This window comes from Gadus chalcogrammus, chromosome 5 (assembly GCF_026213295.1).
Source record: "Gadus chalcogrammus isolate NIFS_2021 chromosome 5, NIFS_Gcha_1.0, whole genome shotgun sequence".
NCBI classification, from domain to species: domain Eukaryota; kingdom Metazoa; phylum Chordata; class Actinopteri; order Gadiformes; family Gadidae; genus Gadus; species Gadus chalcogrammus.
Genome location: NC_079416.1, coordinates 1,780,702 through 1,795,879, shown reverse-complemented (window position 1 = coordinate 1,795,879; position 15,178 = coordinate 1,780,702). Strand labels below are relative to the sequence as shown.

The 15,178-nt window shown below is 42.8% G+C and overlaps 2 protein-coding genes across 2 annotated transcripts; one reads left to right on the top strand and one right to left on the bottom strand.

Annotated features, from left to right (window-relative positions):
• The first annotated feature begins 2,250 nt into the window (after positions 1–2,250).
• On the top strand, positions 2,251–8,464 carry dapp1 (dual adaptor of phosphotyrosine and 3-phosphoinositides). The gene is made up of 9 exons (XM_056591064.1): positions 2,251–2,621; positions 3,456–3,578; positions 4,781–4,914; positions 5,200–5,330; positions 6,035–6,082; positions 6,330–6,392; positions 6,715–6,800; positions 7,262–7,349; positions 7,495–8,464. Exons 1-9 carry the CDS (start codon positions 2,566–2,568, stop codon positions 7,516–7,518), a joined length of 753 nt encoding a protein of 250 aa, XP_056447039.1. The 5' UTR covers positions 2,251–2,565; the 3' UTR covers positions 7,519–8,464.
• lamtor3 (late endosomal/lysosomal adaptor, MAPK and MTOR activator 3) lies at positions 7,812–14,591 on the bottom strand. The gene is made up of 4 exons (XM_056590563.1): positions 14,546–14,591; positions 11,147–11,280; positions 8,139–8,202; positions 7,812–7,936 (listed from the first exon to the last, which is right to left on the bottom strand). Exons 1-4 carry the CDS (start codon positions 14,589–14,591, stop codon positions 7,812–7,814), a joined length of 369 nt encoding a protein of 122 aa, XP_056446538.1.
• Positions 14,592–15,178: the final 587 nt, after the last annotated feature.

The following is a 15,178-nucleotide window of genomic DNA, read 5'->3' as shown; positions in this document are numbered from 1 at the left end:
TTCTGGAGGGACTGTATGATCCTAGAGAGAGAGAGAGAGAGAGAGAGAGAGAGAGAGAGAGAGAGAGAGAGAGAGAGAGAGAGAGAGAGAGAGAGAGAGAGAGAGAAACAGCTTCGTCTTGACTTTGTGAGTTTATTATGCAATTTGTTTTGTCTCAGATTGAAACAAAAGGTTTGATTATGATTATTTCCTGGTTGAAGATTTTCATATTTAGGATTTTAATTTCAAACATCTGAATATCTTTTTTGAGTTCAATTAACAGTTATGCAGGTAGGCCTTAGGGCTCTTTTCAGACTTAAGTCATCCTTCATCAGATAAATTTGTTCACTAAGTGTCACTTCATCACAAAAAGGCTACATGGCTACATATACTTGTCAGTACACAGATACACAGTCACGCCTCTTCCGGTAGAGCCCATGGGACCTATGAGATCGAAAAATATGAATGGGTTACAATGGAGAGGAAGTAATTATTTTCTGGTCCCAGTCTTTATCTGCCCCGGATTACACATATGTTGTTTGTAGATTTAAATAATAATTTTTCATGCAAAGAAAACTCAAAAGAATTCGCGAAGAAGTTTGATAATGTTAGGTTTTGTGTGAGGCCGCTTTGTGTACTCTTCGCTGCTCTCGACGTGAAGGATATACGTCACCACCACTCTGGTACAGACATGGCGACCTCGGTGCTCCACTTCACAGCTTTTTTCCAAGGGGAGGATAAAAGCATCGAAAGAGGCTATTATAAGTCGGGGAATGTGAAGAGTTTCAGTTATTCCGATGGGGTGATTGTCGGTGATTTGTCCACGCCAGTCGGCGTGGACAAAGTGCTGGGTACAATGATGATGCACTCTTTTTTTCTCTCTTTAGAGCCGGTGTGGGTACCGGATTGACTCGGCTGCCAGATCGACTTGGGGTCCTAGATGCGCAATAATGACGCACTTCCTGTAAACGCTGTCTTTTATATGCGCATGCGCTTTTCAAAGAAGAATCCGTTAAAGAAGAATCGGTTAACTACATTCACTGAACGGGGCGATCCACTTTATTTCCAGCGCTCCCAACAGAGAGTCAATACAGCGACCCACATGCAGATACTTCCTTTCTCCTCCTTCAGAATAAGATTCCCTTCCAGGAACTGGGTTACATATGTATTCATCAGTGCTTTTAGACGTGATTCCAATGGCTTTGTTTTGTTTGTGAAATCCAAACCAAAACGTATTGAGCCTTCTTTTTATGTCATTGATTGAGCCCCTTTTACAAACAACCCTTCCGGGTTTTGTCCGTTGGCTTGTGTCGATACGTCAAGTGTCGATACGTCATCTGTAAGCGCAGGACCCCAATTCGATCCGGCAGTCGAGTCAATCTGGTACCCACACCGGCTTGGCAGTACTGTAAAAAGGCGTAAGGAGCGATCGCGGATAGGTCCGTCCTATGCACCGAAACTTTTTAAAATGCAACAAAATATTTAAGAGCATCAAGATATTCAAATCTCTATGCACAGATAATATAACAGTATATTAGTCAGTCATTTGTATTAGGTTAAACAAGGATTTGATAACGTTTTTAAAGGTCCCATGGCATGAAAATCTCACTTTATGAGGTTTTCTAACGTAAATATGAGTTCCCCTAGCCTGCCTATGGTCCCCCAGTGGCTAAAACATGTGTTCGTTTTAAAACGAGCACTAGGTGTTCTGCTCGCCTTTGAAGAAAACGGAGGCTCAAGCACACTTATTTAGAATGTGGTCCCATATGTCGCCATAAAGGATCTAAGCTCCTCCCCTTTCTCTGCCTTGCCCACCGTTACCCCTCTGTCTCTGCAGAGCTGCTGTTACCCCTCTGTCTCTGTAGAGCTGCTGTTACCCCTCCGTCTCTGTAGAGCTGTCCCCCGCTTTCTCTGTAGAGCTGCTGTTACCCCTCTGTCTCTGTAGACCTGCTGTTACCCCTCTTGTCTCTTGAGAGTTGCTGTTACCCCTCTTTCTCTGTAGAGCTGTTACCCGAGCTGCAACAGTGAACACGTAATGCCTCCCCCAAAACATGACTGGTAAGTAGTCAACCAATTAATATATGTATATGCAATCGCATATCTGTTGTACGTATTTAGGATTTGGACTTATTTACAATAAGGATCTAGATTTCGGGATGAAGATTTGGCAGAACATTTAGCATTTCGATTTAGCCTTAAGATTTAGTGTTTAGATTTAGCATTCAGATGTATACATAAAGATTTAGATTTATAGTAATGGTTTAGCTTCAGATTAAAAATGTAGAATAAGATATAAGATTTCGATTAGGATATACATTTTGATTTAAGATTTAAGATTAAAATGTTTTATGGTGAAGTGTTACAAGTGAAGCAAGTTTTTTAGGAGTCGTGTTAGTCATGTAAATCATGTAGGCATATAGAACCGGGAGGAGAACTGATTGGTTATTTTTGGAAACAGGCACAGAAGTTACTTCCTCAAGGGTGGGTCTAACACAGCTCTTATTACAACATAATTTATCACAACTTCTTCTGTATCTTCTCAAAGTGGTTTAACGAGGAATAACTGAACCAATGAAGTAGGCCATAATGAGTTTCCATAGCGAACTATCTAAAGACCTGAAGGATGAGCTGGAGTCGCTGAGGTAAGAATACCGTCTAATTCCTTTGAAAGCAGCATGATAAAATAAAAGCAGTAGGCTTACATGATCTGCAAACTACTCGCTGTTACATCGATCAAATGCTGCTCATTATAATGACAATATCCAAATGATCCGGGAGATTCATCCACACCGACAGAACTCAATACTAATAAGTATACTAATAAGTATCAAAAACTTCATAAATATAATCCACATTTTCTTCATGTTTTTCTCATGCTTCCTCTTTCTGCAACACCGATTGTAAAGTTCACATCCCCCTCACTGTTTCTGTTGGTGCTTTCCCCTTTTCTCTGACGGAACTATTATATATATATATATATATATATATATATATATATATATATATATATATATATTATCTAATATTATTCATAATATATGTGTAATCATATATATATTTATTATATATATGTAATATGTATATATACATATTATCTATGAAAAACAAATCCTTTTCGTTTCCATGTGGGCTACAGTAGTGTAGAACATGATATTTGGCAGAATATATTGAGGCCTATATACTGTGAACTTAAACTTATCTTCTCACTCTTTGAGTTATAAAGTATTAGCTCATATATTTAGGGAATCCAATACACAATGTGCAATTTTATCGTATTATTTATCATCGCAATCTATATTGTTGTTGGCAGTGTACGTTTAGTCTTGGAGTGGTTTTGTCTAATCGTTCATGCCTCCAGGTGGTACCACCATGAGCTTTAGTCCTGGAGTGGTTGTATCTAATCGTTCATGCCTCCAGGTGGTACCACCATGAGCTTTAGTGTTGGAGTGGTTGTATCTAATCATTCATGCCTTCAGGTGGTACCACCATGAGCTTTCCCGCCACGCTGCCGAGGCCCTGCTCCTGTCCAATGGGAGTGACGGAAGTTTTCTCCTCCGAAACAGTAATGAAGGCCCGAGCTGCTTCGCCTTGTCTGTCAGGTCAGTCTGCTGCTGCTGGAGGGAAGATTCAAGAGCGGGTATTCAAGTGGATCCAATCAGGACATCCCCTGATTGTTTTTGGGAATCCATTTTGCCTGTGTATCACAGATGCTTAAAATGCAACAATTCTCAATAAGGGAGAAACGTAGGAAGGGCAGGAACAGAGAGGGACGGGATCTGTTGGTTGATTAGTGTCTATATCTTTAGTGCTCGCCAGCCTACAACTCTGGAATCTCCCATACAGCAACCAGAGTAACCAAAAAATTCTAATCAAACGTCAGAGGCATTGTCTTTCTTTGAAAGTTATGATTGCTTTTCTTTGGCTTATGGTTTCAACAGGATTAATGTTCCAGGAACTTTGTCAAGATTTGTATTATTTCTCGATCCCTTCGCTTTCCGCGTCTCCCAATTTAGGGGGCAGTAGGACCCAGGGGAGCCTTCCCTGTTCCTGACCCTCTTCCAGCTCCTCCTGGGGCCAGTCTGGGGTACATAACCCTCCAGGGAGGCCCCTGGCTACAGAGCCCACTCCAGGGGGGCCCCTGGCTACAGAGCCCACTCCAGGGAGGCTCCTGGCTACAGAGCCCTCTCTAGGGGGGGCCACAGAGCCCACTCCAGGGAGGCCACAGAGCCCACTCCAGGGGGGCCACAGAGCCCTCTCCAGGGAGGCTCCTGGCTACAGAGCCCACTCCAGGGAGGCCACAGAGCCCACTCCAGGGGGGGCCACAGAGCCCTCTCCAGGGAGGCCCCTGGCTACAGAGCCCTCTCTAGGGGGGGCCCAGGCCACAGAGCCCTCTCTAGGGGGGGCCCAGGCCACAGAGCCCTCTCTAGGGGGGGCCCAGGCCACAGAGCCCTCTCCAGGGGGGCCACAGAGCCCTCTCCAGGGGGGCCACAGAGTCCTCTCTAGGGGGGCCCCAGAGCCCTATCCAGGGAGACCCCAGGCCACAGAGCCCTCTCTAGGGGGGCCACAGAGTCCTCTCCAGGGGGGGCCACAGAGTCCTCTCCAGGGGGGGCCACAGAGCCCTATCCAGGGGGGCCACAGAGCCCTATCCAGGGGGGCCCCAGAGCCCCCAGCTGTATTGGGTCCAGCTCTAAGGCTACAGGGGGCGAGCCTAACGGGTTAACCACCTCCTCTCGGCTGGGAGCTGATGTTTGTATTGAGGGTTGCTTAAAACTGATGTGATTGATGTGATTGTGTCGTTCAGGGCGAAGGATTCAGTGAAGCATTTCCATGTCAAGCGCGTGGACCAGGCCTATGTGTTTGGTTTCAACCAGTTCCCATCGCTCCAAGAATTTGTCAACCATTTCGCCAACCAACCGTTAGTAGGAAGTGACACGGGTACGATTCAAATGTCACAGACATAACGATTTTAAATATTGTCAAGCATAAGACTGTTGCATTAAGTTAACACATATGTACAACTTTCTGTTAGATTCTTCAAATGATTATTATATTGTGTAATAACACTCTTACAAGCAAGCTGCAATCTAAGCCACGAGCAGTTTGCACTCTTATTACTTATCTTAGATATTTGATTTCACAGCCATGGATGACTTCTTCATTGCTCTAATGCACATGTGATGAATAACCTTCAATCCCACCCTGCTGGCCCCCTTTCACCAGGGACCCTCATTGCGCTCAAAGCCCCGTACCCCTGGCGTGTGGAGGAGCCGTCCATCTACGAGTCTGTGAGAGTTCACACCGCCATCCAGACGGGTCGGACAGAGAGTGACCTCGTGGCAGACGCACCGTCGGTAAGCTAGCCTCTACAAACTAGATAATTTCTCAAAGAAACACTGGATGTGTTGAAGTCGGGTGCAGACGGCGCCCTAACCAAGGAGGTCTCCTTGGGCAGCACCTGCAGATATATTTTCTGCGCCCATTAATGATGTGATTGATTGACAGTTCCTGACTTATTTTTGGTTAGCCCTGAGTTGAATAAGAGACTTGTTGCGGTAAGGGCCAGGCATGGAAGGTCAGTGCACCAGTTGGCATTGTCTCTGCCAATCTGACCAAGCCTACTAAATCAAAATAACATTGGGAGCACAGTTTAGAATGCACTTTCAATTATTTTGTGTGGTGTTTCTAATAGTAGAATAGAAATGTTATTCCTCTGAAGATGGTGTGGGGCTGGGGGCGGCTGAGATCTGGCCTAAGGTGCCAGGATGGCCAAAGTGGGCACGACTAGCCACCGTGGTGAGACCGGGGGACTCTCTACGTTTAACCATGTAGCCAAAAGTGGCCAACACCGTAGCTCACGGACAACTCTCCAGAGACTCTCCAGCCATACATTTAAGCAGTGGTGTAGAGACCCACAGTGGCTTGGTGAGGCAGAAGGGCATTAGTAACCTTTGGTCGGTGGTCGTGTGGATCATAGATGTTTTCACAAATGCTTCACTTACATTTTAAATGACATTATTTGTTCCATTTATGCAGTTTTCTTTGTGTTGTTTTACAGTTGGGCACCAAGGAAGGCTATTTAGTGAAGCAAGGGGCAGTTGTTAAGGTACTGATTATTTTGGTTTGACCATTTGATACAGTATTTTCAATGATCTTTGGACATAAACTCCTTAAGATATTAATTATCAACCCTAACCCTATATGTCAATGAGGTAAACACTAAGTTAAACACGCAGATTCTATGAGTCAGTCTTCTTAATAAGACTATTAATTACAATTAATGTTTAAATCAATTAGAAGAACACCTTTTCTGAATGTAGGTATAAGGTCTGAATTCGATTTATTTTCAATAGAATTGGAAACAAAGATGGTTTACACTCCAAAGGCATGAACTCAAATACTTCAAAGACAAAATGGTAAGTTTATTTGTATAATCAGGTATGATGTGTTTTGGTTACGAGATGTAGCCTCTGCAATTTCCACATGAAGTTTTGACAAGAGCTTGTTCCATTGTTACGATTAGTATCTCTGAATTCATGTATTGTTATTGCTGAAATTTTTAGATGACCCGAGTTACAGGCCTACCAATGTTACCATGCCATCCTTATGTTAAATAATTCAAAAGTGTATCAGGCCAATGTCCAGAACAATAGCAGTTAAGAGTAGAACTATATCATTTAACTTGACATCTCTGTAACAAGGTCATAAAAAATAATGTATCTATTTTTATGTTCCTAGTTTGAGGAGCCTATTCGTATACTGGACCTCAGATATTGTTCTGCTATTCAGTTTGATTACTCTCAGGACAGAGTCAACTGTTTCTGGTAAGCCATGTTATATATATATATATACATATATATATATATAGATATATATATATATTATATATATATATATAATATATATATATATATATATATATATATATAATTATTGCACATTATATATTATACATTATATATTATGTACTACCCTGATTGGCTTCAAAATGTTATAAGAAGCCTCTGAATTGGAAATGAGAACAGAAGTAAAGGATGTTGTAAAGGCCAGCATGGCCTTTACATTTAGGTCAAACTAACTTCCTGAAGTTATTTTTGAGGAAACTATCTTTCCGTGTGCTTCCCGCATGGTAAGACATTTTTACTGGGTAAGAAATAAAGGAAGTTCCAAGAGAAAATAAATGGTTGCCACCACCCATTCACTAGGATGTGAACATGAATAAACTCCAATGCATTTATATTATACCGTACCATATTAGATGTTTTTTCCCCTGCCTTTGTTGCAGCCTGGTGTTTCCAGATAGGACATTTTATCTGTGTGCCAAGACAGGTGTGGAAGCAGACGAGTGGATCAAGTTTCTGAGGTGGAAACTGGTGAGATATTCCTTACACAAAAGGAAATGTTTCAACCTCACAAAATATGTAAAACTGCAATGTATTAATACGAACCGTACACCAAAAAACATTAAACTACAGGACAGCTGGGACTAAGTGGTTTTGACTTGCTTCTGCTTTTCAGGCCCAGAATAGAAAAGGAAAATGACAGCGTGTTGACAGGTGGGCCCAGGTGTGGATCTTCATGTCAGTCACTGAGTTGTAGAGATTGTATTAATACCTTTATCTTTGATTATTGTTATGTGTGTTTCCATCCATGTACAACAACCAACTTCAACACATTAATGCTAAGACACCGACTCTGAAGTGGAAGAAAATTATATCATTATTTAAACATAAAAAATGTAAGGGATTAAATGTGGTATGTGGGGAACTTTAAATTAATAAACAATCAGCAATATGACAGAGGAAAGATTTATTTAAAGAGGAGTGGGGAACATGTTAAGAGAAAGTGTGGGGAGGACAATGGTTCCAAGCCCAGGACCAGAAGCTCTGAGCCGTCTCCACTACTTGTCGAAGTTCTTCGAGGAATGGGATCAGCTCCTTCTCCAGACTGATGATCAGACCTGGAACGGCAGAGGGCCGGAAAAATAGTTTGGAGTTTGGATTTGAGCAATTCAATAAGTTCTTTGAAGTGGTTTTCTGCTGAAAGTAGTGTGCAGGCAAAAAACCCTTCGGGCGAAACTGCCCTATAATATGAAAAAGAAAAGGTTCTTATTTGATATACAATCTACAGAAATAAAGAAGTGAAACTGATTAAATTTGTACCCGTGTTGGCACTGCTAATGGCGATGAAGCTTATTACTAGTGGTAGCCAATTTAACTGCACAATCTGTTGCAGAAGGAGACAAAAAACAATCCTCCAGTAAAGGGACATGCCACTCAAAACAATAACTGGGGTTCAAAAAGCTAATAGTTTAATTGTTAATCATTTTTTCCCAAAAATTACTAATGTCATCATATACAAACAAATTGTAGATTAGAAGCACACAAGCATAATCCTAGTTTTTTAACATCACGTTTCCATTTACAAAGGCATAATACCCATAAGGTAGGGCTGGGCGATATGGACCAAAAGTCATATCTTGATATCTTCAAGCAGAATATCGATATAAGATAAACATCGATATTTGTCGAAGGGGGGGGGGGGGGGGGGGGGGGGGGCGCGCTCCGTGCGCAGATTTGATATTACTATTTCTACCGTTCGGAATTGAATGCAGTTTGATGGTTGAATAAACCGTGGACTAGACACTGCCTCCACCTCGTATTAGAGAACATTATAATATATAACATCATGGCCAAAAGCTTTGTGCGCCTCCGAAATATTATGAACCGTAACGACTGCGTGGGGGGGGGGCGGACATGACATGCTATTTTATGTATTCTTTAATATAGGTATTAGTGGGCAACTAACACAGTATTCAAAGACGTTCCCGAAATTCTGCCGTGCAGCCACGGTACCATGCGCTCTGTTTACAGTGGATGTATCGCAATGGCGAGGCGCACATAGCCTTTAGCCATGTTCTGTAAATATTCTAGAACACACGGGAGGCATGTCGCAGTTCATGTACATCAGCGAGTCAAAGCCAAAGTTCCTTTCCCCCAATTCCTTCTCAACCATGGCTCAGATAACCCCAATACAGTCTCGTTGTGGAAATACAAGAGACGTCAAAGAACCGACAAGAAACACTTGCGTTACAGTGTGTGTGTTCACACTAGGGATGGGCAAAATGATTCTTTTCCGGGAACTAGTTCTTTCAGTTCAGTTCACTATAACGATTTGTTTATTTGATTCGTTCGTTTTGATTAGTTTGTTACGTCAGATTACGTAATTTGGTGTCTGCCGCCCCCCCCCCTGCGAGACGGCCGTGAGCATAATTTAAACCACTGCTAGGCTCTAAACCCCGTGGAAATCGAGAAGATACACTATATTGTATAACCAAACGTCCCACCAATATTTATACCACTTGCTTACTCTCTATATTTCATTCATGGTTTTACATTTATAATTTTATTTTACTTTACATTTAATTCTTCATTGTTCAGCGCATTACAGAACTTTAATGGTCATAAATAAAAATACGACTGCAGTTTAATTTCTTTGTTTGTTCTTAAATTGACGTAGAATGGAGCAAAGACTCCTGGATTGGGAAATGCGTTTATCCAATAAACAATGGAGGTCAAGTCTATTTAGAAAAAATGTAGGGGGATATATGAGTGGCCCCACGTCGAATGGTATGACCCAAGATACATCAGACAGAAAGCGCGCATATTCGACGGTACCGCCTTGTCATTGGTTTACCCAGGTGCCATTGCAACACCATTGCTACCTCTCATTGGCTGAATCTTTGAGAACGTTGTAGACTCAATCAATATAAGTCGCGGGCAGACGAAGCTCAGTTCGTTGTATATTTTATTTACGTGACCATATTTTTGGTTTATGTTTAAAAAAAAGAATCAAAGAACCAGTTCTTCTTGGTTTGGGGAACCAGTTCTTGTCGTTCACGTTCGGGATTCGTTCGTTGTAACGAATCGGTCGCGACCGACACATCCCTAGTTCACACACACATGTGGCGCTCGCACGGTCGTGTCTCATTGGCGGGCAACGTCTCTGGGCGGGCCAGGCAGAGTAAGGGGAGGAGCTTAGATGCTTTGTGACAGACCAAGACATTCCAAATCAGCGCACTTGAGCCTCCGTTTTTTCAAAGGCGAGCAGAACAGCTAGTGCTCGTTTTACACCAACGCAAGTTTTAGCCACTGGGGGACCATAGGCAGAGGCTAGGGGAACTCATATTTATGTTAGAAAACCTCATAAAGTGAGATTTTCATGTCATGGGACCTTTAATGTTTTATGTTTGGGTCTCGCGGAGTGAGAAACCTTGAAGTTACTGTGGAGTTACCGTTATTACTATACCTACCTACCGTTTCGATTTACAATTAATATTCCTACCGTTCAGAATTGAATACAGTTTGATGGTTGAATAAACCGTTGACTAGACACTGCCTCCGCCTCGTATTTGAGAACATTATAATATATAATATCACGGCCAAAAGCTGTGTGCGCCTCCGGAATATAATGGACAGAATTGCAACCCTTTGGTTGCGACAGTTTTTAAGCACACTCCACAAATTACGTGATTTTGTAATTCGTCAGACAACTTATATCCAAACCATTTCCATACTATGGACATTCGCTTGCAAACAAGCTCCTCGGAGCTGCATGCGCAGGCGGACTCCATAGCTGTGTTCGAAATCGTTCCCTATCACGGATATAGTGCACTATATAGGGTGCTCGCCATTTGTAGTGGTGTTCGAATTCTTAGTGGTTAATTTCATGCACAATATAGTGCACTTAAAATACCCAATGAATAGTGAACGATTTCGAACACGGCTCATGTTTCAAAAAGAGACGTGAGCAGTGGAGGGGGGGGGGGGGGGGGGGGGGGGGCAGGCAGAGACGTGTGAGCCAGAGGCAGAGCGGGAGAGACATAAGCAGAGTTACGAAATAGCAGGCGGCAGGCGCGGTTCGAAACTGGTGTTATTTGGAACAAATGTGCTGTAATTTCACACGCAAATTAAATTATATCGATATTGACGATATGGTCTCGTTTCATATCGCGTTTGAAAAAATATTGATATATTTTAAATATCGATATATCGCCCAGCCCTACCATAAGGGACCCAATAACAGTCTTGCCTGTCTAGAGTTTAAACTCTAAAAAATAATCTTTACTCAATGATAGAACATAAACCCAGAATGTGGCATCTTGACCAACCTGGTACGTGCTACAGTAGCAGGTGATGCTCTTGTTCTTGGAGAGACCCAGCTTACTGCCCTGGTCCGTGGCCAGAGCCAACGTTGACAGGAACCCGGGCCACTGGACGTACTCTGGAGCACTCTCATTGGCAACTGCATAGGAAACACATTTTATTAATGGTCCCATGACATGAAAATCTCCCTTTATTAGGTTTTCTAACATAAATATGAGTTCCCCTAGCCTGCGTATGGTGTAAAACGAGCACTAGCTGTTCTGCTCGCCTTTGAAAAAACGGAGGCTCAAGCGCGCTGATTTGGAATGTCTTTATTTATGTCGTCATAAAGCATCTAAGCTCCTCCCCTTACTCTGCCTGGCCCGCCAAGAGACGTTGGCCCGCCAATGAGACACGGCCGTGCGAGTGCCACATGTGTGTGTGTGAATACACACACTGTAACGCAAGTGTTTCTTGTCGGTTCTTTAACGTCTCTTGTATTTCCACAATGAGACTGTCGTGGGGGTTATCTGAGCCATGGTTGAGAAGGAATTGGGGGAAAGGAACTTTGGCTTTGACTCCCTCAAGAATATGAACCACGACATGGAGGAGAAAGGGATTGTTGGCGGCGAATGTCTCCCGCTTGAGCCCCGCTGAGGGACCACCGCCGGAGGCGGAGGTGCCTAAGCGCTGCCCGGCAACAATCCCTTTCTCCTCCTTGTCGCGGTTCAGTCTACTTCACATTGATGTGGACGTGGAAGAACCAGGAACGTCGGAGAACCCAACGCGGTCGTTTGAGATTCATAATATCGGCTCACACAGCTTTTGGCCATGATAATGTATATTATATGATATAGATATCTATGTAGGCTATATGATAATATTTAGATATAGAGCTCCAGGACTCCCGTGTGTTCTAGAACAGTGGTTTTCAAACTGTGGGGCGCCAGAGTTCTTCAGGGGGGGCGCGACGTGAGAAAATAATGAACCCGGAAAAAAACCTGAAAGTCGATGTTTCAAATCATCAGTCGTACTTCAACTGTAGAAATCTACACACTTGTATCTTCAATAATATCTGAACAGAATTTCGATATCATTTAAAATCTCTTCAGATTCACAGTTTTAGTTTCATACCGCTTTGTTTTCAACCGTTTCATTGAAGACGTCAGCCCATTCTGATACACCTACTTCTAGACATCGTAACTCATTCATTTTTCAACCGTTTACCATCGTTCAAACCATTAAACAAATCTACACACTTGTATCTTCAATACTATCAAAACGGAATTTTGATAGCATTTATACTTTTTTCAGAATCACAGTTTTAGTTTCAAACCGGCATCGTTTTCAGTTACTTATAATAATTTAGGTCACCATAGCAACGCCGGTAAACAAACCCCGCCGAATAGTCAATCTCTGGACTGAAAAGGCAGATCTGATTCGACCCTGAATGAATCTGTGTAAACTGGCAGTTTACACAGATTAAGATGTTCAAATGTATTTAAAAAAGGTTAAGCTAAAACATGCTTAGATAAAGTTGTTAAATTGTGTTAAGAAATGTGTTTAAAAACGCACAAAGATGTTGTAATGTTTCAGAAATATGTTTAAAATATTCTGACGTGTTGCTGAAAAAAATATGTTTCAAATGTTTTAAAATTATGATCAGAGATGTTTAAAATGTGTAAAATAATTAAGATAGCTTTCAAAACACAGGTATTTAGAACATTTTTTTTGGGGGGGGGGGGGCTCAGCTGAAATTTCTTCTCTGAGGGGGGGCTCACTCTCTCACACTTTGAAAACCCCTGTTCTAGAATATTTACAGAACACGGCTAATGGCTGTGTGCGCCTCGCCATTGCGATACATCCACTGTAAACAGAGCGCATGGTACCGTGGCTGCAAGCTGCTCGGGGCCACACCCCCACCCTCCTCCTTGACCCGCCTCGCTCCTCCTCATTTGCATTATAGCTACAGACACCAAAACAGCGCATTTGGGGGAAGCTCAATGTGCGACTGGCTCGGAGTGGCTGTAACTCTGCACCACGGCTGAATTTCGGGAACGTCTTTGAATACCGTGTTAGTTGCCCACTAATACCTATATTAAAGAATACATAAAATAGCATGTCATGGGACCTTTAAAGGATAGACCTAAATCTTCCAATAGGTGCAGCATTTAACTATCATCAATTACATGTTGTCCCTACTAGTCATCCCAGCCAAAAAAAAATATTTTTACCCACAGGGTGTTCCTGAATTAATCAAGTGGGGAATAGTTACTATGGGCATGAAACATAAATATAGCTGTTGACTATAACTCGACTGTAAGGGTGTCACTGTGTTGAGTGTAGACCTATGTGTACCAGTGGAGGCTTCTCCATTGAGGAGAGGGAGGAAGATCCTCCCTAACATTGTTGAGAATAAAAAATGTAGATTGCCCAGACTATTGTAATAAATTAATGCCCTTAAATATGACTACTTTAAAGGGACATTAGCACCCCCTATCGCCTTTTGACAATTACTTCAGGGAGGAACGTCCTCCCTCCGCCTCCGTTGACTCCCATTCATTTTCCCGAAAGTACGGGGGGAAAATCCTCCTCTGAGTGGGTGGGACCTTAAGGGGTCTGATTCGCGCAAAAATCTATCCGTCTGCGCTATGAACCAATAAGCAGGATCCCTGGATGTTGAGCAGTGTTGCCAGATTGGTCCGATTTCCCACCCAATTGGGCTACTTTTAACCATGTTAGGCTGGAAGAATTATCATTGGGCGGGAAATCTGCCCAATCTGGCAACGCTGTCGATAACAAACCCGGTCTGCGTTGCCGCGGTGCTCAGTCTGAGAGACGCAGAGCAAGTGAAATCTGCGATAGCGAGATCCTAAATGCACAATGGAAACATTGGAAACGGAGGACATTGTTAACGTCTTATTACAAAAAGCATTCCATTCATTCAGTTACAGTGCTAAGTTAGCGACCAAAGAAAGAGGTAGACCACTTCCCAAAATCATGGTCACCAGAAGTAATGGCAACGTCAGTGTTGTGAGTGCTACATGGTTTGCTAGGTACGCATGACTTACTGGTAGCATTACAAGCAATTGTAACTGAAAATAAACATAGCTAAATAACTTCAGTCAGTGAGGGCAAAAATAGGCCCAATGATAGGCCCAGATTTTTTTATTTACTTTTACAAATCAATAGTAGGCCTGATTTGACTAATATGCTTTGCATCCTTTCCTTCTCAAATTACAGTGATGCCACTGGTGGCTTTGTATACATTTTGTTCACATAACTCCCTCCCTTCTATTTTGTAGTTCACCAAAACACCCTGAAACAACTTGAGTCTCACATTCTTATGCCACCATACACCAACAGTGCAAGCAGGCCAATGGCAACCAAGCGCGCAGTCCTTCCTCCCTCACTTTAAAAACGACCAGCCGCCACTGATGTGTTGCAGATGATGCAGAGAAGCTCGTCCATGCCTTTGTCTCCTCAAGGTTGGACTACTGCAATGCACTCCTCATTGGGATCCCTGGCAAGAGCATCCAGAGGCTCCAATACATTAAAACAGTGCTGCCAGGGTCCTGATGAGGGTGCGCAAGCATGACCACATCACCCCCATCCTGAAATCACTGCACTGGCTCCCTGTCCCACTCAGAATTGAGTACAAGGTCTCCCTCCTCACCCACCAGTGCCTTCACGGACTTGCCCCCCTCTACCTTCAGGAACTCCTCACCCCCCCGACAAATTCACGTACACTCCGTTCAGGATCCACTCACACCCTCCAAACCCGACATACGAAGCTGTGCACCATGGGTGATCGGGCCTTTTCTGCTGCTGCCCCTAGACTATGGAACGCCCTCCCTGACCACCTGAGGGCTCCACAGACTACAGCTCTTTTTAAACGGAACCTCAAAACCCATCTCTTTAAAAGAGCATTTAGCTAAACTTTCTTTGAGGTTCCCCTTTTAATAGTTTTTTGTTATTTTTTTTCTCTGAAGCACTTTGAGATTCTTGAATATAAAGTGCATTATAAATAAAATGTATTATTATTATTATTATATGCA

What these genes read in the sequence shown, in the direction of transcription:
- dapp1 (XM_056591064.1), top strand. Translation starts at nt 2,566, where the DNA reads ATGAGTTTCCATAGCGAACTATCTAAAGACCTGAAGGATGAGCTGGAG. An exon ending in GATGAGCTGGAGTCGCTGAG is followed by an intron (nt 2,622 to 3,455) that starts GTAAGAATACCG and finishes TCATGCCTTCAG; the next exon opens with GTGGTACCACCATGAGCTTT. An exon ending in GACAGAGTCAACTGTTTCTG is followed by an intron (nt 6,801 to 7,261) that starts GTAAGCCATGTT and finishes CCTTTGTTGCAG; the next exon opens with CCTGGTGTTTCCAGATAGGA.
- lamtor3 (XM_056590563.1), bottom strand. Translation starts at nt 14,591, where the DNA reads ATGGACGAGCTTCTCTGCATCATCTGCAACACATCAGTGGCGGCTG. An exon ending in GCTACTGTAGCACGTACCAG is followed by an intron (nt 8,203 to 11,146) that starts GTTGGTCAAGAT and finishes CTTCTGCAACAG; the next exon opens with ATTGTGCAGTTAAATTGGCT. An exon ending in CATTAGCAGTGCCAACACGG is followed by an intron (nt 7,937 to 8,138) that starts GTACAAATTTAA and finishes CTGCCGTTCCAG; the next exon opens with GTCTGATCATCAGTCTGGAG.